The sequence below is a fragment of the Silene latifolia genome, chromosome 2, assembly GCF_048544455.1.
Source record: "Silene latifolia isolate original U9 population chromosome 2, ASM4854445v1, whole genome shotgun sequence".
In the NCBI taxonomy this organism is placed as follows: domain Eukaryota; kingdom Viridiplantae; phylum Streptophyta; class Magnoliopsida; order Caryophyllales; family Caryophyllaceae; genus Silene; species Silene latifolia.
In genome coordinates this window covers 137,650,733-137,673,648 of record NC_133527.1, presented here as the reverse complement: position 1 = coordinate 137,673,648, position 22,916 = coordinate 137,650,733, and the positions used below count along the sequence as shown (strand labels likewise).

The following is a 22,916-nucleotide window of genomic DNA, read 5'->3' as shown; positions in this document are numbered from 1 at the left end:
GGAGAAGACGACTGGGTTGTTCAGATCAGGGGCGTCCCTCGTCATGTGCGCCACTATTTCTTCTGGGGAAGAGGTGGAGGGCACGGTTAATTTTCCCAAGGCCTGCAGCAAGGCCTGCCGATGCTCAAAAGACGTTTGGATCAGTTGCCAGATCGAGATCTCGGCTTTTTCTTTCTGAATCTGTTTCAGGATCGAGTTCTCAGGAGCCTTTGGTTAAGTGTCCACCTCTGGGACGATTTGGTCATTCGTTGTTGGAACGACCGTTGGATTGTTCGGATTCTGATAGGGACGTCCGGACCGGGTGAGATGCCCGATTTCTTTCGCCCGCTTCTCCTTCCCTGGGATGATATAGACATCCTCAACATCATCTCTCCATATGCCGTTAATTTCGGAGTCTTGAGGATAACTTGGAGGGGTATTCCTCGGTGGGTAGTTCTTGTTAGGGATACTTTTGTGAGGGTGGTTTTTGTGTGGGTGATTTTTGTGGGGGTAGTTATTTTGAGGGTAGTTATTTTGAGGGTGATTTTCGTGAGGTCTATGCCAGAATGGCCGCGGGAGCAATCCATCCTGGGGTGGGTAGTTTTGAATGCTTGGGGAATTCTCCCTGGGGCGCGGTGTTGGAGGATTGAAGATGAGTCGATGGTAGGCGTCGTCGAGTCGGGTGATTCTCTCCGAGAGGCTGGCTATGGCCTCCTCAACTTGTTGAAACATAGTGAGCATAGTGGCAGCACTAAACACAAACACTCCGTCTGAAGGATTTTTTTCCAAAGCATTCACCTCGTCGTCAATTGGCAGGATGAGGTGAGAGCAGTGTAGGGTCGGCTCATCGTCAGAGATGGCGTGAATTCCCAGGGGATTCGTTTTGTTGTTCGGTTTAGTTTGTGGGGGTAAAGGCAAATCTCCTTTCTCAATCATGTCTTGAATGAGGTGCTTGAGTTTGAAGCAAGTTTCGGTATCATGCCCTTTCCCTCGAAGATATTGACAGTAGGCATTGGGGTTCCAGAACCGGGACTTCTTGGCATCGGTTGGATCCGGGGTGGGTCCGATCGGTTGTAACTTTCCCTGGTCCATGAGCCTTTTCAGGGCGCTTGCATAAGTCGACCCTATGTTGGTAAACACTCTCTGGGGGCGCTCAGTTCTCTTAGTAGATGGTTCAACGAGGTTAACCTCATCAATCTTGTTTGTCTGGCCGTAAGGGCGAGATCCGGTTGAGGTGGATCCCTGATAACCTCTGCCAGTGGTCTTGGCTAAGACACCCTTTCGGAGGTCGTCCTCAATGCGCGTCCCCAGAATCTGCAGATCTTGGAAGGTCTTGATATTCTGACACCTCAGTAGGTTGGCATAAGCTGGGCGGAGATTGTTGACAAACTTTTCCACCAAAGTTGATTCACTTGACTTACTGACCAATTGAGTACTCACCCTCCTCTAACGGGTTAGGAACTCAGTGAATCCCTCCTTGTCGTTCTGGGTTAGCACTTCGAGAGTACGGGTATTGGCCTGGATCTCGACATTGTCGGTATACTGTTTGGCAAACTCAACTGCGATCTCATCCCAAGTATTAAGGTTTTTCAGATCAAGGGAGTAGTACCATTGGCGAGGAATCGGCTCCAAAGAGGATGGGAAGATCCGGGTAAAAAGTTCTTGTTTGACCCCTTTAATGGCCATGTAGTCCTTGAAAGCACGGATATGGTTGAGTGGGTCCTCCACTCCCTTGAACTTGGGCACATCGGTTAGGGTGAAGTTGTCAGGTAACTGGTCCCCAACAGGTTCGAACCTTCGGTTGTTCTCAAGATGGATATTGTTACCCCGGGCTAGGAGCTGTTCTTACAAGAGCTTGACCTCTTCTCGATTTCATCGCCGAGGTGGGGTATTGTGTTCCCCAGTTTATTTGTTCTCCGGGGCGTCGATACGGGTCTCGACGCGATTCAGGGTGACCTTAAGAGCGGTAAGCAGGCTGGCTAGCTGATCGGTTGTGACATCTCTATTGTTGTCATTGTTGTTGTTGGACGAAGCTGAAGACGGGGCCATGGCTCTGAGACAGAAAAACGGCTCACATTACAACTCAATCCGACACGGTTCCAAGACTGAACGCAGACAACACAAAGGACGGGACAAAGATCAGACTCAACAAGACGAGGGTGACCGTGTGTGGTCCCTCGGTGCTGACTCGATTTATGACGTGACGGTGTTTGACCGAACCTTTGACACGAGTCCAACATGACGGCGTGACGCCGTTGGACGGGTCTCGTGGTGAGACGACTCATAAGTAAAGACCCATAAGTACGTTTGCTTTGACTCGATAGACACGAGGCGGAATTGGAATGGTGGACTGAAGTTTTCGAAAATAGAAATTTTCAAAAGATTCATTTGTCGCTTTAATGGACGACTTCCTAAGATAGAGATCTCCGCAAGTCGATCAGTTGAAAGGGGTCGTCTTGAGTTTATTTGCAAAAGACGGTTTGAGTTCGAGTCGGCTCGGAAAACAGTGTATTGTTTTCCAAGACGGTTTTGAAATTCAAAATTGTATGTTTTGAAAATCGGGTTTGAAAAGTTTGAAGAGGCCTCGGGGACGGTGTATGGTCCTCGGGATCTCGAAAGTGTCTCGAGAAAAGGGTGTGTGCTTTTCTCGGGTTTTGAAAGAGCCATTGTCGGCGCGAAACGGGTTAAAATCCGTGTCTAGACGCGGCGATTATAACGGCGCAAAAATATGATTTGAAATGTTTGTAGAAAACCGGGTTTGAAAATCGTCATTACGACGGCCTAGAAAGGCGTGTTGAAATGGTTATACAAAACCGGGTTTGAAAATCGTCATTACGACGGCCTAGAAAGGCGTGTTTGAAATGGTTATACAAAACCGGGTTAGAAAATCGTCATTACGACGGCCTAGAAAGGCGTGTTGAAATGGTTATACAAAACCGGGTTTGAAAATCGTCATTACGACGGCTTAGAAAGGCGTGTTGAAATGGTTATACAAAACCGGGTTTGAAAATCGTCATTACGACGGCCTAGAAAGGCGTGTCATTTGAAATGCAACGGTCGGCGAAAGACCGAGGTTTGAAACGGCCATTATAACGGCGCAGAAAGGTGATTTTGAAAGTTTGAAAATGACACGGAAGGACTTATGATCAAGTAGCACATAAGCACTCGCAGTTCATTATATTATGCATTATGCTGACACGGGTTTTGGCTTAAAAGGGTGGGTTACACACCAAGCAATCAAACCCCGATTTGCGAGAGGGATACCAATCCAAACAAAATGTGTAAGGAGGGTTCCCTAGCCTCGTGCTCGAAAGTGATGAAAGCTCTTTGACGAAACAGAAATGTGTAACGTCAATGGTATGCTTGACTCAATCGGGATTCGAACGCGGGGATGAGAAAACTCACGCCGACGAGACGAGCCAATTGGTCGAAAAGGGTTAGGTTGTGGGCCCGGACAAGGAACCCGACCGTGACCGTAATATCAATTAATGCATTCCAACCAAGACCTCGTTCGAGTCTCACCATCTAGGGATCACAAAGACGTAAGTGTCCTAGTTTTCTCCAGCGGAGTCGCCAAACTGTGGACATGGCCCACCTGCAAGCCCAGCCGATCTGTGGACATACAGCGGTCTTTTGAAAGCCACGCTCGGCGGCGTAAAAATGCTTTCGACCGGATCATTTTAGATCGGTCGGTTTCGTCTCGGTAAGGGTCTCGACACGATTAGAGATGTTCGGAGTCGCCACCAAGCATTTGTGGGATGCCTGGAACCCGTTCGAAATCCACTTTATACCTCGGTCAAATCGAAGCACAAAGCAGCGTTTGACATAGGTACTAAAGATAAGGAAATCGTCCCTCTTTAGCATCCTATCTCTAGAATGACTCTCGTACGCCCTGGATAAGGTCGTCCACTATCCAAAGTTTCTGAGTAAGAGGTGAAGGTACGTATTGGGAAGCCCTTTAATCAGACACCCAATCCCGCCCGTGTTAGCGGCCTCTACTGATCGATCTTGGTTGGTGAATGCAAAAATTGATAAAACGGTTTAAATGCATGAATGCGCATCCAATAATTTAAACCTAACATGTGAGAGCTTTCTAAGTCGGTTGATTTAATCCAAGTATCAAGTATAAGATGTCGAGTTGGATTAATGATTGATTTGCATGCAAGACGGAAATTAAACATCCATTTACCGTATTAGATTTAGGGTGCATAACATGATCCATTTGTCTTAGTAAGGCATTTTGCAAATATGATTTTGAATAATCGAAATAGTCATCTGATCCGTCCTATATCCGGGTTAACCGGAGTCGGGATCGTCCTAGACTAATGCTGGAAGGGAACAGGCCCTGTACCAGACGGCTACATGAGGCGCGAGCCAGCCGGCGGTGTAAGGGGCCTCCCTCTGGTTTTGAAAGTGAGAAATGGAGAGTCTGTTTAGGCGCGGGTTAGCCCACGGTTTATGTGCCGTGTTCTGACCTTTTAGAAAACGTTATAAAACGTGTTGAAAATGGGTATTTGAACCCGGTTTGATTTGAAGGGGTCGTTTAGACCGCATTTGTTGATTTGAAGAACTAGACTCGAATAATCATCATTATTTGGATAATATTCGGTGTCGGGTTCGATTTGACAAACTTGACATGAATAGTTTTGAAAATAATTATGGACTAATTGTTTTAAGTCCATTTGAATGTTATTAGTTGATACTCATCATCGTACCCGGGTTAAAATCCGGCATGGTATGTAGAACCAAGTATGACTTTGTGTTGGTGACTAATATGTTTGTTTGGAAACGTAAAGAAATGAAATAAAAGGCTTTAAAATACCTTTTAAATGTCATTAACCAAATATTATCACCGAAACACGGATTTAACCGTCATGGTATGAGGAACCAAGGGTGAAAAATGCTTTATTGTTAAAACAAGTGAAATAAAATAAAAAGGGTTCGAAAATACTTGGAATGGTGAAAACCGATTACAAATATGAAGATGGATTAAAAGGAAATGTCGAGAACAAACACGGTTGATCTCTGGTCTGAACACCCCATTTAGGCGCGGGCAAGTTGGCAACCTAAGGGGCTTCTGCCTCAGACGAAAAATCAGTTTTGGCTCGTTTATTCCATGTTTTGGTTCATGTTATGCAAGTTTTAGCATGTTATAGTCATGAAACAAATGAAGACATAATAAAAGAGGATTTTTACACCCTCATACTTACATGTTTGGTTATGGCGAGTGACCGATGTAAGTGTAACAACTCGTTTGATCGGAAAAAACTCGGTTTAAAACCGTTTTGGTAAGTAAAAAGAGTGTTTTAATGTTAGTGACAGTGTAGTGGTCGAAGTGGTCGGTCAAGTGATTTAATGCACGATGACGGTACCAAACAATGTGTAAGGCTCGTGTTTACGATCGGTAGGTCGTAAATACGCGTCGGGTTGTGACTTAAGAAGTCGAGTCGAGAATTTTAAGGGAGAAAAGAGGGGGCGGACACTCGCGTAAGTCTCAAATGGGTGGCATTTGAGGGGTATTTATAGGAGAATGAGTGGTTGTGTGAGTTTTGAGCGACGTGTCCACTTGGGCTGCTCAAAGAGGCGCGAGCCACGTCGCGGTTCTTCGAGTTGTGTTGTCACTTTCACAACAAACGCAATCATGATTTGTTCTATCCTAGGTTTTGTAGTCACATGTTTGGTACTTGACCAACATGAATCCGGGAAAACTTAAGGTAGAAGGTTTGAAATGTTTTGTTTTTGGTGGTTGACTCGGTTTGACTCGTTGTTGGAGTCGGGATTTGAATTTTTGAGTCGGTTTTTTGGTCCGGTGTCGGTTTTGACTCTAGTTAGTGTCATTGCGACCCCGTCGTCGTGCATCAAACACTCCAGGTATTTTTGAAATGTTTTAAAATGTTTTATTTTCGAATTCGTTTTAAGTTTTCCGACGTAAAGTTGTACACAAACTGTCGATCAAACGCCGCGATTCCAAAACATGTTGTAGTCCGATAATCATCGGGTGTTTGTTGGAGTCTCAGCAGATACTGGGTATCTACACTATTCTGTCACAAACACTGTTCACATTTGCGACGGGCCAAATGTGACCACTTTTTGATAAAATGTGACCATTTTTTTTAGGTGACATTTTATTAACAGTACTTCAATGGTTACATTTTATCAAAAAATGGTCACATTTGCCCGTCGCATATTGTGACCGTCACAATGGAGAATTGCTGAGTAAATAATTTAATGTGTTACTTTTAAAATTTAAATTGACTGTTCATTAATTTTCATATTTCACCTTAATATATTTTAATGAAAATATTTTTTATACCTCAAAGTCAATGATTTCATTTTATCGATTTTATCAAATTACTATAATGAATTCTTTTTTTGTCGCAAAGTTAGTAATAACCGTTTATAATTTAGTTTTGTACATAATAAGTATGCGTCAAATATTCAAATCTTTCTCTGTTGATAGCACAAATAAAAGATTTAGCCAAACATTTATTTCCATATTTGTGTCGGTGCACTTTGGCGGGAAAATTTTTCAGAATGCCTATTCTTTTAGTAGATAGGAGATTATTACAAGGAGAATAATACATTATTATACATTGCTAACAAGGTATTAGTTACCTAAGGATGAGGGATTAGTTTCCTAATGTGAGGCTAATAATAAGGAGATAATAAGTTACAATTTCGAAAAAGAGATACAAAATATACACATTATACATTTGGAATAATTATACCTAGCTAACTCGTGTCGTGATTTTTGTTTTCGATATACCCAGACCAACGGCAATTGCAGAAAAGAAAAAGGGCGGTATTTGAAAAGCCGTTGACTTCTCATATTTGGAAAATGGCACTGACTATCATCCTGGGTCATGTCAAACCTTTGATCATCCCACTTTCTAAATTTCAAAACAGACGATTTTTTGTACAAAATTTTGGCTTTACGCCTTTACATTTTCAGTGTTTGAGCTCTGGATTTCCTTAATTCTGTCAAGGTTTTGTTTTGTTTGAATGGTAAAATGATGAGAAACGAGGCCAGTAACACCAGCAGCAGTGGCGGCGGCGAGAGCGTGGTTGTCGACGTTGGCAAACTACAAAGTACCTGTGGATATTGTAAATCCGGTCTTCCCTCCTCTATTTCTCACGGTATATTTGTTACTTTTTTTTTTTTTCTGTTTTTTGTTTGGTTAATTCGGGCATTCTTCTTCGGGTACTGAAGACAATTTCGTGGTTAGATATTTCACTTTATTGTTTTGTGTTATGTTGATTGATTTTGCCGTTGAGGTTACTTCATTAAAAAAAATTCACTTTAATAAAGCTGTTAATTACTCGTTTCTTGCTTAATTTCCTGTTTCCCGGCTTCAATTCTGAACCAAGATTAATACGGAATAGTTAAGACTTAAGAGTGCTAACTGATGAGCAGATCTAGAAATTTTTCGAGGCGAATTAGTAATGCAATGACTGTATAATTCGATTAATGACTGTAAGTACCACTTTTCAAACTATGAGGCTTGTTGGTAAGATGCATATAGTAAGAGGTTCTAAAGCCTGTACTGCATTCCAATGGATAGATGGTAAACAATGCTTTGCAATTAAGGCCTATCCTGCCGTTAAAATAAGGGGGGATAGGAAGATTTTATTCTTTCTGAGAATAAGAAATTATTGCTCGAAAATGATGACATTTTCAAAACACCCACATGACAACATTGCCTCCACATAAGGATCACGACCACATGATCCACTTAAAAGAAGGGATGCTACCTGTTAATGTCAGACCATATAGATATCCAGATATCCAGTTATTCAAAAAAGATGCCATAGAAAAAACTATTGGAGAAATGCTGGAGTTGAGGGGATTTTTTGGGCTGAATGGCTATTATAGGAAGTTTATTCGTTGATATGGAATGATGAGCTAGCCCCTTACTAACCTGCTAAAAAAGAACGCCTTTACATGGAGCGCAGAAGCCTCAAAGTCATTTAAGGACCTCATACATGCAATGATAAATACCCCTCCATTAACTTTGCCTGACTTTGACAAGGGGTTTTCTGTGGAAACTGATGCATCTGATTTGGTGATGGAAGTTCTGCTAGCACAAGAAGGGCATCCAACTGCTTATATAATCAAGGCTTTTTCAACAAAAGCAAAGTCATACTCGACTTGTGAGAAACAATTGATGGCTGTGATCTTAGCTGTGGAGAAATGGAAGCCCTACATAATTGGTAGGCACTTTGTGATTAATACAGATCATTTAAGCCTTGAGTACCTATTGGAACAAAAGATTACCACTCCATTCCAAAACAAATCTTTACCCAAACTTTTTTTTTGGAGGTGAAAGGTTGATTTATTGAATTTCTGAAAAGCCGAAACAAAGTCGTTCGTTACACGATCACTTATAGCGTCTGGACAAACATCAACCCAAACTCTAGGTTGAGTAGTACAAAGGCATATAGTGAGCCACCATGCTACAACTGCGTTTAATAAATCTATATGAAATTGACTCAAAAGTAAATAGCAATCCTTTAATTTCAGCTATAGGAAAGGGAAGCAGAATAAAGCTGCTGATGCTTTATCAAGTGTTAGTGGGCACCAAATAATGACCATGCTGGTATCCCATTTGCACACTGATTTACTGTACTTATTCACAAAAGTTGGGAGACATATCATGAATTGCAAGTACTAATTCAACAACTAAGGATAGTACAGTCCAAAGCAAATATTGAGTCAAATAATGAATTAAGAAGGAAGGCAAATTGGTTATAGGGGTTGATGTCAATTTGAGGAAGGAAATTATTGCATTGCTGCATGATTCTCCTTTAGGACGACATTCTGGAGTCCAAGCCTCATTAAAAAGGCTCAAGAGCCTCTTTTAGTGGAAGCACATTCAAAGAGATGTCAGAAATTATATTAGGCAATGTGGGGTATGTCAAATACAACCGTATAGACAACAATCTGTTGTCCGTGCAAAACTATCTCCACGGTATTTTGACCCTTTTCCTGTCATTGGTATTGTAGCAAGCTAAGGTGCATCACGTTTTTAATATATCACTGTTGAGGAAACATGAAGGTCCAGTTCCAACAATTCGACCGCTTCTTGAGTTGGCTGAGTTACAGCCAATCAGAGATGAACCCATATCAGTCCTTGATAGGAAACTGGTCAAGAAAGGAAATACAGGAGTTGTGAGGTGGTCCATGTCCTAATACATTGGTCTAATTCTTCTAGTGATGAATTGATGATGCTACATGGGAATCTTATGATGATATGAAGAAAAGGTTTCCTGGGTTCAATTTGGATTCAGCTGTCTTTTAAGGGGAGTAGATTGTTATGAATCAAAGAATACAGCAGTGTAACCGATTCTCAACAACCTGTGCCAGCTCAGCATTAGTTAGTTATTCTGTTACTTCAACCAGTTTGGTGGGAAAAGTTGTTTGAACATATTTTGACGATAAATACACTGTATATTGCATTTTCGTTAGGTATCTTGACTTATTTTACATAATCATTTCATCGTATCTTCTCTCTATCATAATTTGTACTCTTTCCGCTACAATTATTCAATAAAAAGATACCAATTCGATTCTCTTGTTCAATTTGGGATTCCCAATTTATTTTTTAAGATTATTGATTAATTCCCGATCCCTTATATCAAAATTTGAGGAAAAGTGAGGGGTGAGAGATAATTTCCATTGTTTGGATAGCAAAAGGGAGGCGGAGGGAAGGGAAAATGGATCCTCCATTTCCCCCTTCCTCCAATAAATTAAAGTTTTGATTTTTGAAGGGAAAACACTTCCGTCCATTCCCCCGCCTGTTCCCTTCCCTCTTTCCCCGTTTCCTCTCTATTTTTTTTTTGTAACAAAGGGTTAGTATTTTAATTTGTATTATTGAGGATTAACACCTGAAGGAAAAAAAGGTATTAAATGCAAAAGTTAAAAGAAAAAACAATCCCTTCAATATCAGCAAGAAGTACGGAAAAGTATGGTAATTGTCCAATTACTGTGAATTCGACTTTGTATAATTGTCAAGGTTGTGTGTATCCAACGAACACTGTGTTGTGTACTATGACTGAAGGGATTTGAACTAAATCGTTATGAATCTTGTTATCATTTGAAGCTCAAGCAATTAAATAGTTGTTGTGGCTTTTGGTGTGCGTTGGCAAGGTGTATACCCAACAATGACAGTATTGACAGTCTGACGCTGAGTATGTTGCCATAGTAGTTTCATTAACCTTTTGAGTGAATTACTGTAACTGCATCATGTTTGTGGATCATGTATTCTTATCCTAGAAATGTTTAGGCAATGTGTACAAGCTCAATATTGGGCGCATTATTATTTGCTTTGGAGGATTGGCTTAATTGCTTTATAGTGATATTAGTGAATCAATTCGAGTGTTTTAACGTTTAACATTTGTCATAGACGTGATGGTTAACTTACAAATTGCTTATTCTTTATTATCTTAACAAAATTCCAAATTTGCGTCTCTTTAATTGCTCATTTCGGCCCCCTGCTTTGAATTGGCTCTAATCATATAAAATCTGTAATTTTTTTTTTTCAGGTTTACGGTCACACAGCCTTACTATTGCTGATTATCAAGGTTGGTTTCTGGCCTCCTATCAGATTCTATCTCAATCCTTTGTCATGGAGATTACTGCCTATACAAGAATATGAGTAACCACTCACCACATACTTCTTTTTTTTTTTACATGAATTTATTTTCTCGCGTTATGGAGGGTATGTGACTAATTTATTCTTCTCTCCTTTATTACACTTTTTTACAAACCACTTTCTTATAGATCTTACCTTTCTTATAGATTTTACCTGGTTCATTCCGGATCCTTAACTCTATTTCGGTTTTTAAAAATCGTTTTAATCTTTTCTCTCGATTTAAATTTTAAGTTTTTATAAAAGAAAGACGGAATTCGATTTTAAAACTCCTAAGTTTACCTTGACTTTCCATTACATTTTCGTTCTTCCTTTTGTTTTTTCATCTTCCCTTTTTATTCGCATTTTGAGGCGTGCGTTCACCCATTGACGGTTCGAAAGGATGATTCATGTCAGCCGACCCCAAATCATTTTGGGATTAAGGCTCTGATGTTGTTGTTGTTGTTGTTGTATCGTTCATACACACGACTTGCTTTCAAAGCCTACACATTTCAACTAGTGATTGCATGAAAAAAAAACTAGGCATACAAAACTGCAATCAGATTCTTATGAGAAGCCCATCAGTTCCCTTTCCTGCAAAATCTCCGTGACAATCAGAGCTGGTCTTTGCACAAAATAATGCAGCCTGCAATTGTTCCTGCTTCTCCAGATGGCATAGGCAAGAGCAAGAACACAAGCAGCAACATGGTGTTTTAGCTTGGCAGTGGAGAAAGGAAACTGGCACCACCAAGTACTCACATTATGGACTAGAATCTGGCTCCCAATTCTGGCAGAGAGGATACCCAAACATAATCTGCTATAAGGACATCTGAAAAAGAGATGATCATGTGACTCCTGTGACATCTCACAAAGTACACATTCACCATTGGAAATAATACCCATCTTCATTAATCTATCTCTTGTCAACAATCTTTCATGCATCAATAGCCACCTATGAAACTATGTCGAGAGATAGCTTCCTTCTCCCATACAAACGAGTACTAATTTACCTTCACAGTGACTGGGCTGAACCAGTCATACCCACTTTTAATGGTGTAAGGATTCTGAGGATGAAGCCACCAATCATTATCATATCCCTGAACTATTGTATCTTTTAGTCTGCATAATTTTCTCCAAGCCCAGCTGCCATTTTGGTTAGGTTGATAATCTTTCCAAGACCTATTCTTTATGAAAACAGAATGGACCCATCTTACCCATAGATGGTCCTTCTTATATATTTCCCGAAGGCAGCTTTGTTCCAGCTCACTATGTCTTTAATACCTAAACCTCCATTCACTTTGTCTTTGCAAATTTGTTCCCATGAAACAAGAGCAGTACCATGATCATCGTCCACCCCTGTCCACAAGAAATTCCTGCAGATGCTTACAATCTGCTTCAGTATAGATGAAGGTAGAATAAAAATACGAGCCCAGTAAGTATGTAAGTTGGATAACACTGACTGCACCAACACCAATCTGTAAAGTTCATGATTAGTCAAATTATTCCATTTTGCCTTACACTAAGGTACAAAACTCTTATTTCAGTTTTCTTGGGGACCGACAGGGTTTAAATACGGTGTAGGATTGGATGGCATTGAATAGTTGCTTGGCCTGAAATATATCGAGTAGTTCGATATAATGGCAGGGTAGGATAGAAACCATATAATTCTCATTTTTCAGGCACCAAATGTTCTCTCTTGCTAACAGTCTGTGTGCCATTGAGGAGGAGTACATGCTCATCTTATGTTTGTTTATTATAGAGCTAGACTTCACTAATCAGTTTCCCTGAACTGTTATGTTTTTTCTGTTCATGACACCGGCTTTATAAGCTATATGTTCTGGTGCAAAGGGAGCCAGAGCATCTCCAATGGTAAGCTAGTTGCTACTAGCTTACCTTTGCACGTAGGATTTTCAAGCTATATCATTTTTAAGCTAGAAACAACCACAATGGTAAGCTACTAGTGTTGTGGCTTAGATGGACCCATATGTCAACTACCTTCCATATCACCCCTTTAATTAATACATTTACTTTCCACGTGTGTCGTTTAGTTGACATATTTTTTCTTGTAGGACCATTTGAGCTACTAGCTCAATTTAAGCTAGTTCATGTGGAGTGCTCCAAATCTCCAATGGTTAAGCAAGTAGCTTGAAATCTTTTTTATTTACAAGCAAGTCCATTTGGGTAACCATTGGAGATGCTCTAAGGGCAGTTTTGATGCTAACGGGATAGAATTCATACAAACCCTATCTTCCTCTAACTCTCCAGATTTGCATCTTGTATCTTGTATCTTTATAAACAGCACCATTGTATTAATGAAAATTCATGCATTTCTCAACTTCATAGAAACCTTCTCATATTTCTCTAAAACCTATCAATTAGGACCGTTCCTCAAAAGGCTCAAAGTGTTTTTATGGCTTTGATTGCTCTATATCTTATTTCTCTTTCGTAAGATTCTCTCTCTTACCTTTCCCATACACTTCTCATTGTTTGACCACAACTTATTAGCGGTTCTATGTGACAGTTTATGTTAGCCAGTCCATTTTCAGAGTAAGTTTTGTTGTTGCTGCACATTGGCTCTTATATGAAGTTTCCTGTTTCTATAAGACATTTATCTTTTTCTCTTACACCTTCCCTAAAAGAATAAACTTCCAATAGGCAAATTCTTCAGTTTAAGTCTCCTTTTATGTTAGAACCAGTTTAGGACTGCAGGCAAATTTTGTGAAATTAGTTAGAGACTTATTCCATATGATTATATATTGTATATTGTTCCATATTCGCCTTGTGGTGATTCTTTGGTAAACTGATAATTGCATTGGGTTTTGCAAATGTTTGATGTTTGTTTCACAGAACTTCTGGATCGTGGCTGGAGACGAGCCGGCTGTTTTCTGTACAAACCCGAAATGGAATCAACATGCTGCCCTGCATATACTATACGACTTATGGTTGACAAATTTACTCCTTCTAAAGAACAGCAGAGAGTATTCAAGCGAATGCAAAGGTTCAGCATAATTAGTTGACTTTTTCCATTCTAAATTTGGCTCCTTCGATGGTGTTTCAGAATGACTAACAAAAATGTTTCTTTATTGGCGAGGTTTTTCTTTTTTGGGTTTGATAACTACTACCTAAGTTAACCACAATTTTAAGAACTACACCCTTTCTAATTTTTCTTTTTAAAAACTACTACCAGTATACCTGATTTGGATTAGAAAACATTAACAAATGTCAACCCGAGGCAACCAAATTCAATCACAGCCGTTGTTCCTGAATTGTCATAAGTTCTATTTACTCTTCCCCATTCAAATAACACTTCCCTCTCCTACTCGAATCAGGTAGCTTCATATTATTCTCCGTCAAAATTCTCTCTCCTCCATTAAAATCACTACTCCATCCTCCATTGTTGTTTGAATCTGATTTGAAGCCTTATTAACAACTCGAATCAGGTAATATTGCATCTCAATGGCAAAATGATGTAATCAATGTCAGATGGACATGGTTAAGTGTGAAAATTCACACCTGCAAGAGCAAAATAAGAAGCTTGAGGAAGCTAATGGGTTACCTAGGCTAAAGGTGATAGAAGTAGAAGATGAGGCTGTCATAATATGAATCGCAATAAAAAAACTTCTTGTGTAATTAAAATCTTAGATAGTATCTATAAGAAGAAGAGTAGTGTGTGTATGAAAGCTTGTATATCATTATGACTGCATTGTACATATATATAGTGATACATGGTAGGTGAGGTAAGATAATTACACTTATATGCAAATTATATTATTCCTATTTTACAATATAAACTCAATCAATTATCCTTGATTGTAGGTGATAATTGATATGATGAATGATTGTTGACTTGGCTGAGAATACTTGCTTATTTGGGATTGATATGGTTAATACGCCCCCGCAAGATGGACGTCCGATAGGTTAGACCAATCTTGCTTCGTAGTTCTTGATATTGTGTCTTGTGGAGTGGTTTGGTGAGGATGTCAGCTAGTTGATCCTTACTTGCAACATGTTGGATGCGAACTTGACCATGTTGTAGTTGTTCTTTGACGAAGTGAAATGAGAGGGCCATGTGCTTCATTCGAGAGTGAAACACGGGGTTCTTGGCATATAGAGTGGCGGAAATGTTGTCGCAGAAGATAGCTGGGGGTTTGCTAACCGTGATGTGAAGCTCGGTCAGAAGATTGCGAAGCCATAGTGTTTCAGTTGTGACGGATGCTACGGCACGAAATTCAGCTTCAGTGGTGGAGAGAGCGAGACCATGTTGCTTTTTGGAAGACCAGGAGATGGGATTTCGACCTAGGTAGATGATGTAGCCTGTCGTTGAGAGGTAGCTGTCTTTATCTCCAGCATGATCAGCGTCGCAATAAGCATGAAGGCATGAGGGTGAGTCACGAAACAGCTGGATGCCGAGGGTTTGAGTTCCTTGCAAGTAGCGAAGGAGACGTTTCAGTGCGGTCCAATGGGTGGTGGTGGGATGATGAAGAAATTGAGCAAGGCGGTTTATAGCGAAGGAAATGTCGGGCCTGGTTAATGATAGATATTGTAGACTTCCAACTATAGCACGATAATTAGATTGATCATGAATTGGTTGATCGTCTTCACGAGTGAGAGATGTAGCCATAGGGGTGGTGCTTGGTTTAGCATAGCGAGGGTTGGGCTTTCGAATATTATTGTCTAGTCGAGTTGTGACATTTCGAGATGGAGGTGGGATGGCTGTAGTGGTGCGTTTGGGACGTAGAGTAGGCGTGGTTGAGGAGGGTTCAGAGACTGGTGTCGGTGTGGGGGTAGCGGATGGTTGGTCAGGCGGTATAGTGGAGGTGGATGGCTGGTCAGGATGTGGATCAGGAGGGTTCGAAGTGGGAGTAGTCGAGGAGGATAGTGTAGTAGCGGTAGGGGGTCTTCTAGAGTAGACATTGGTGATGGGTTTTTGGGTGCGTGGAGGTGGTTCAATAATAGGGGGTGGTGATGGCGAGGTGTTTGTAGGAGGTGGCAGTATGGGTATGCGAAGTGTGCACCAATCGTCAGTGGTCGAATGAGAGGGGGGTGTTGGTTGCGACGTAGAGGTGTGGCGAAGGGGAAATTCGTCATCAACAAATTTGACATGACGGGATGTATAAATCCTATGTGTTTTGGGATCGAGGCAATGGTAAGCACTTTGAGTGTTCGAGTAACCAACAAAGATACAAGCGATGGAGCGGTCTTCTAATTTATGCTTTGTGTAGGGTCTCAACCATGGATAACAAAGGCATCCAAAGCTATGTAGCTTGGTGTAATCGGGTTGAGTATTATGTAATCTAAAATACGGTGAGCTACCATGTAATGTTTTGGTAGGCATTCGGTTTATGAGATAAACAGCTGTACTAAAAGCAAAGGGCCAATAACTTGTTGGAAGGCCGGCATGGTTTAGTAAAGCAAGTCCGGTTTCAACGATGTGACGATGTCGTCTTTCGGCATAGCCATTGTGTTCCGGTGTATGAGGAGGCGATGTGTTGTGGGTTATGCCATTATTAAGAAGGTGTTGATTTAATTTGGTGTATTCACCGCCATTGTCAGAGAAAAAACGCTTTATTGGTTTTTGAAAATATTTTTCCACTAGAGCTTGAAATTGCATAAAAACAGTTGTGGTCTCGGATTTGCGTTTTAATGGGTATAGCCATGTATACTTCGTAAAGTGATCAACGAATATTACATAGTATTTATAGTGATCACGAGATAGGACCGGGCTTGTCCATAGGTCCGAAAAAAGAAGATCAAGAGGAGCGTTGGATGTCAGTGATGAAACAGAAAAAGGGAGTTTTTTACTCTTCGAAATACTACACGAGTGGCAGTGTTCATAGTCCATAATTGAAGATGATAAAGTTTTATTAATAATTTTGATTACATCATAAGACGGATGGCCTAACTTATGATGCCATGATATTGGTAGTGTCCCTTTGACAGCAGCTAGGGCGACTGGTTGTGGAGGACACCATTCATAAACTCCTTGGTTAGCACGGCCCTGGAGGAGGATTTTCCCCGTTTGCATTGCCTTTACAAAAAACGAGTCATGTGAGAAAAGCACATATGCATTGTTATCACGACAAAGTTGTGAGATCGATAAAATATTCCGGGAAATTTTGGGAACATGTAAGACATTATTAAATTGAAGATTTTGCATTCGAAAATAACCTGTGTTGGCAATGGAAAGGGTTGAGCCGTCTCCGATGATCAAGTCGTCAAAGCCGTCATAAGGAGAATGAAAAGCCAAAGTGTCCAAGTCATGGGTTAAGTGGTGAGATGCCCCACTGTCGAGAAGAAAATTGGGGTTCGGCTGTGGGTTACCATGGGTGGCGAGATTGGCTTGTGGTGCACTTTGGGTTTGGCGGTTGGATTGTGGTTCAGGGAACATAATATTTGGAAAAAGTTTCCTGAATAGCGGGCAATTTGCAATCACATGTCCGGTTTGACGACACCATTGGCATCGTCCCTTGAATGGACGTGGGTTTGGGTTATACGTGGACTGGTTTGGAGTGGTGTGTGGTGCATTTGTGTGGTTGGCAGCAGGCTGGTTGTTGTATCGTTGGTGACCACGGTTGTGGTTGTGGTTGTGGCCACGGTACGCGGGGTTGGCAGAAGGAGCGAAAGTGGTGGAGGTTGGTTGGTGTTTCACGAGAAGCTCGTGTTGGAGGAGTTTCTCGTGTAATGCCTCGAAGGTTATGGGATTATCGCGAGCGCGAACGGTGTCAATTACTGGTTTATAGAGGTCGTAATCTAAGCCTTTAAGGGCTTTAGAAATGACATCCTCAGGATCTAAAATTTTGCCCAAGAGAGCAAGTTGATCGACACATGCTTTTATTTGGTTCATGTAGTCAGTAATGGTTTGATCCGTCGATTTGACGATGGAATCAAGTCGTTCTTTTAGTTGGAGGATGTGTGCTCGTGAAGGGTTGGCGTAAGTGTGGGCAAGAATGTCCCACGCTTCTTTAGCCGATTTCGCTCTAACAATTAATGACTGCAACGCGGATGATATCGTGCCCATGAGGGCTCCGAGGATCAACCCGTCTTGTTTGAGCCAAGAAAGGTATGCAGGGTTAGGTTTTTCACTCTTGTCATCATTGACAATGGTTTGTGGTGGTGGTGTCTCGGATCCGTCAAGGAATCCGAGAAGGCTAAAACCGAACAATATATGCGTTAATTGAAAGTGCCAGGCCGTGTAGTTCATGGAGTTCAATTTAACACAGTGATTCAAGTTTAGAGAAACTAGCGGTTTGGAGTTTTCATGCGGGTTGGGAATTAGTGTGTCAGTGTTGACGGTGTTGGTGGTGTTTGTCATGGTGAGTAGGTGTGGCGGAAGCAGGTGTGTGGTGCGTTTGAAGGAAGGGCGTTTGGGTCGCAGGTGTGGTGTGGATCGATGTGAGTCTCTCGATACCATATAAGAAGAAGAGTAGTGTGTGTATGAAAGCTTGTATATCATTATGACTGCATTGTACATATATATAGTGATACATGGTAGGTGAGGTAAGATAATTACACTTATATGCAAATTATATTATTCCTATTTTACAATATAAACTCAATCAATTATCCTTGATTGTAGGTGATAATTGATATGATGAATGATTGTTGACTTGGCTGAGAATACTTGCTTATTTGGGATTGATATGGTTAATAGTATCCAGCCTGAGGCTCTTAATATTGGATACTCATGCTTTGGTAGCTTTCTTCACTTTCATTGATCCATTACAATTCGCAAACTAACTCACTACCATCTCTCTGATAAAAAAAACACACTCGAACTCAGGTTAGATTTCTTGGAGCTCTGACTTTTTTCCTTTATATGTAGGTATGTAGACGGAATATGGGATGGGAAGAAACAAGAATTTCCTGATAAGTCTGAAGATTCCCAAGGATTTGCTCACGGGGATGAATTTTCAAGCTCATCGAAAGTGGGATTTTCGGGAACTAAAGAGCATAAGAGTAGAGATGATGAGCTATTGATTTGTTTGTCCGAAGAATTGAATCTTGTGATTCAGTCACTTGTCAAAAGTGGGGATCTGCCATGTGACTTGCAGTATCCACCAGGTTCAGTAAAATTCGTTTCTCCCGCCAAAAAGAGGCAAATCGTTGAGGGATCAGAAGATCTTATGTTTACTAGCAACATATCATTTCAGATTGCTGCTATATTGAGAAAGGCAAGGGCAGATGACTGTGATGCCCACTTGACAGGATTTAGTTCTTTCGGAAATGGGACTCTGTCGGATCTATCTCCGAAGACTATTGCAGAAAAATTAGCCAGCGCTTTGCAGCATTTAGTGAATTCGTTAAATTTTTCAGTAAAAGCCTGCAATGGACACATAAATTACTACTCTTCAGTGAAGGAGACCCTTTCTGATAAGCTGAATTACCGAGTTTCTCCCTCTAGTGAATTTTCCACCCAGCACGACAGTAAAGTAAGGACTGTAATCCCTGAAAATCCTCGGAGGAATAAAAGAAAACTGGAAATTCATTTAAAAAGATCCAGCTTTGATCCGGAAGAATTTGCTCTCTATAAAAAATACCAGACAAAGGTGCACAATGATAATCCCGATGATGTCAGGGAGAGCTCATACAAGAGATTCTTGGTTGATACACCCTTGGTATATATTCCACCAACAAATGATAATTGTACTGTTCCTTCGTGTGGATTTGGCTCTTTCCATCAACAATATCGAATTGATGGCCGGTTGATTGCCGTTGGGGTGATTGATATCCTTCCCAAGTGTTTGTCAAGCAAATACTTATTCTGGGACCCTGATCTTGCTTTTCTTTCTCTTGGTAAATACGCAGCCCTGCAAGAAATTAATTGGGTAATAGAGAACCAACGTGATTCCAGCAGTCTTCAATACTATTATCTTGGCTATTACATTCATTCCTGCCCCAAAATGAGCTATAAAGCAGCTTATCATCCATCAGAACTTCTGTGCCCTCTTCGTTACGAGTAAGTTTGCTTCCTGATATTGACGATTTGCTCGTCTGGTAGTAATATTTATCAATGAATATTGGAGTCTGTCATAGTCACTAATTCACCTAAACTTAGGGGTTGTGACATTTACTTACCCAAATCTCATTACTTTGGTCCACAGGGTGAATGCTGCCTTTCCTGCAATATTTTATCTGTACTGCTACGTATAATTATATTTTCTTGTTTCAGATTTATATGCATGAATGATGCTTCCTCCAAATCGCACATTTAAAAAGTGGTCAAGTTTTTAGGCAATGAAAATGTCTATTTGATCCTCAGAATAAGAAATCATGAAACACCTATTCTGCTATTCACTCCAAATCGCACATTAAAAATTTGTCAAGGTCTTTTTATTGCGAATTAGCACTCATTCTGTGCAGTTTCTGACGCACTTTTCATTTTCGGTCATTCGAAAACGGTCTTTATGCGTTGTTAATATAGAGGCTAGATTGCATACATCCGACCCCTCTTCGCCTCTTACCTAGCAATTTCCGTTAGCCCTTAGGGTTGTTCTAGTTGGTTGATAACTTGATGTATGTTCCGTATTATTATTAGGAGTTTCTTCGGGTATAATGGCTACCCAAATATGATAAAATGATAACGACATTTTATTAGTATATAGTAGTAATATACGTGAATTGACGCCTTTGACGGTAGGAGTATTTCAGCGACGCATGCTGCTACCGTTTCATGCCCATTGTAATTGTGCAAGTAAAAGATGTCGTTTAGTTGTTGGGTGTAAACAGGTATATAATAATGTGAAGTCTAGGAAAAGAAAAGCTGGCTTCTATACATACTGGTATTGGTAACGAAATAGTGGGGTTGGTGGGTGTTTAGAAAACAAAATGAATCAAAGCCGATATATGGTAACAAATGCACGTATATTGAGTAATGGGGATGGCTGTGAGGGTTAGGATGATGCAATTCTTTGGGTTTTGAGATGATGGTAGCCGAAGGAATGTGGTAGAATAGGACGAGCAAATATGGGATTTGATACCATTTAGGAAATATGACAATGAGATGAATTTTTTGATGATGAATTGCATACATTTACATAATAATGTTAGTAGTAGATATATAATGAAGGGTTCCATTGGTTATTTGGTTGACATAAGGTAGTCGATCGATGGTAGTTATGATGGGTATAATTTAAAGGATTGCATTGGTTTATTTGTATCTCTCATATGTAGGTGGGTTCCCTACATTTTTGTTAAATCAGTGCTGGATCAAACACGGTACGCTGTATTGTCAGATTATGCCAATATACAAAGCAGGCCATTATCATTAACCCAGAAACAAAATGAATTTGGTGACGAAGACTTCACCAATACCTGCTTGGGTCAAGATGATACAATGATTGATCCCGAATCTGGATCATCTAATGCTGAACTGCGTCCAGTCGAGAAGGCTGATCTTGGTGATATTTTGCTGGATAAAAATGGTACGCGTATAAGATACAAGGTATGACAATAATGTTACTCTACTATTGTTGTATTGTCGACTCTTATTTTTTTTTGGTTTCATCCCGAATGCTTAGTTGTCTGCTCCTTTCGGATTAATTTTCCCCTGTTTTCTTATGTTCTGAAGAAACTGCAACGAAGACTCCGGCCAGCCGTTCAAGCCAGGTTGGGAAACCAGTTACTGACATACAAGGAGATGGTTGGCAGGCAACTTTCGGAAAGAATGATTTACTCTCTCATTTGATCAGGACAAATCTTACATCAATTTCTAGCATGTTTGTTACGTCAGGGATCGTTTAGTTGTTTACTGATCTTCAATGTATCATGATCTTTTGGTGTTGGGTTTTGATTCATGATTCTTGGCATTGATCGATTATCAATACTATATATATATATATATATATATATATAATTCTATATAATTCTATATATATATATATATATATATATATATATATATAGAGAGAGAGAGAGAGAGAGAAAGATTGGATTTGGTGATTTTGGTTCTTATGGTGAGTTGTGAGTTGGGGAATCTCAATCATTAGATTAAATTAGAGATGAGTGGCCAAGATTAATCTTAGTTGTCATATAAAAGCATTGTTATTTAATTTATTTTCTCTTTTTTCTAGTGCTACTCTTTTTTTTTTTACTTAATTTTTCTCTCTTTTTTTTTACCTCGTGTTATTATGCTTTTTTTTACAACTTTGATTTTTTTTTCTCTTATGTTTTTCTCTAATTTTCTCATTATGTTACCTTTTTTTCTTTTTGTACCAAAAATTTTTTTGCTTGAATTTTTTTTCACTCTTATTTTTTTTTACCTCGTGTTATTATGTTGTTATTGTGCTTTTTTTAACTTGATTTTTTAACGACTTTGATTTTTTTTCTCTTTTTTTTTTTTTACCACATGTTATTGTGTTGTTATTGTTATTACGCTGTTATTGTGATGTTATTCTGCTGTTACTTTGATTTTTTTTACGACTTTGATTTTTTTCCTTTTTTTTACCACGTGTTATTGTCTTTGTTATTGTTATTCATTTGTTATTGTGATGTTATTAACATTACTACTTTGATTTTTTTACGACTTTGATTTTTTTTTTTTTTTTAGCACGTGTTATTGTCTTTGTTATTATTCATTTTGTTATTGTGATGTTATTCTTAACATTACTTTGATTTTTTTACGACTTTGATTTTTTTTTTTTTTTTTTTTTACCAAGTGTTATTGTCTTTGTTATTCTTCTTGTTATTATCTTTGTTATTGTGATGTTATTAGGTCACTTTGATTTTTACTACTTTGATTTTTTTACTCTTTTTTTTACAGCATGTTATTGTCTTTGTTATTGCAGTGTTATTGTAATGTTATTCCGGTGCCACTTTGATTTTTTTTTACGACTTTGATTTTTTTTACTTTTTTTTTTACCACGTGTTATTGTGTTGTTATTCTACTGTTATTCTGCTGATATTCCGGTGTCACTTTGATTTTTTTTACTACTTTGATTTTTTTACTCTTTTTACCGCATGTTATTGTGCTGTTATTCTGGTGTTATTGTGATGTTATTCCGGTGTCATTTTGATTTTTTTAATCTTTTTTTATCACATGTTATTGTGTTGTTATTCTGGTATTATTGTAGTGTTATTGGGGTGTTACTCTACTATTATTGTAATCTTTTTCTACGAGACTGTTTTTTTTATTATTCCTTTATTTTAGTGTTAACTTCGGAAGAGAACCTCTTTTGACTTTTGATGACGTTTGGTGACGATGAAAAGACCAAATCTCGTGACCATATGAAGACATGAAGTTTGGTGACCATATGATGACGTTTGGTATGGAAATTACCGACCACAAATCGACCTAATTAATCAACAAAATAA

General features: G+C 39.6%; 1 protein-coding gene across 3 annotated transcripts; it reads left to right on the top strand.

The window, feature by feature from the left end:
• Positions 1 to 6,704: 6,704 nt before the first annotated feature.
• LOC141643032 (arginyl-tRNA--protein transferase 2-like) lies at positions 6,705 to 21,412 on the top strand. 3 transcript variants are annotated; one of them, XM_074452052.1, is made up of 6 exons: positions 6,705 to 7,116; positions 10,522 to 10,560; positions 13,455 to 13,605; positions 18,430 to 19,563; positions 20,778 to 21,048; positions 21,175 to 21,412. In XM_074452052.1, the coding sequence occupies exons 1-6, from the start codon at positions 6,990 to 6,992 to the stop codon at positions 21,289 to 21,291; spliced, it is 1,839 nt and encodes a 612-aa protein (XP_074308153.1). In that variant the 5' UTR covers positions 6,705 to 6,989; the 3' UTR covers positions 21,292 to 21,412. The 3 variants fall into 3 exon arrangements, with proteins under 3 accessions (XP_074308153.1, XP_074308154.1, XP_074308155.1); XM_074452053.1 differs by lacking the exon at positions 6,705 to 7,116 and having other exon boundaries at positions 10,554 to 10,634; XM_074452054.1 differs by lacking the exons at positions 6,705 to 7,116; positions 10,522 to 10,560; positions 13,455 to 13,605 and adding an exon at positions 18,221 to 18,299.
• Positions 21,413 to 22,916: the final 1,504 nt, after the last annotated feature.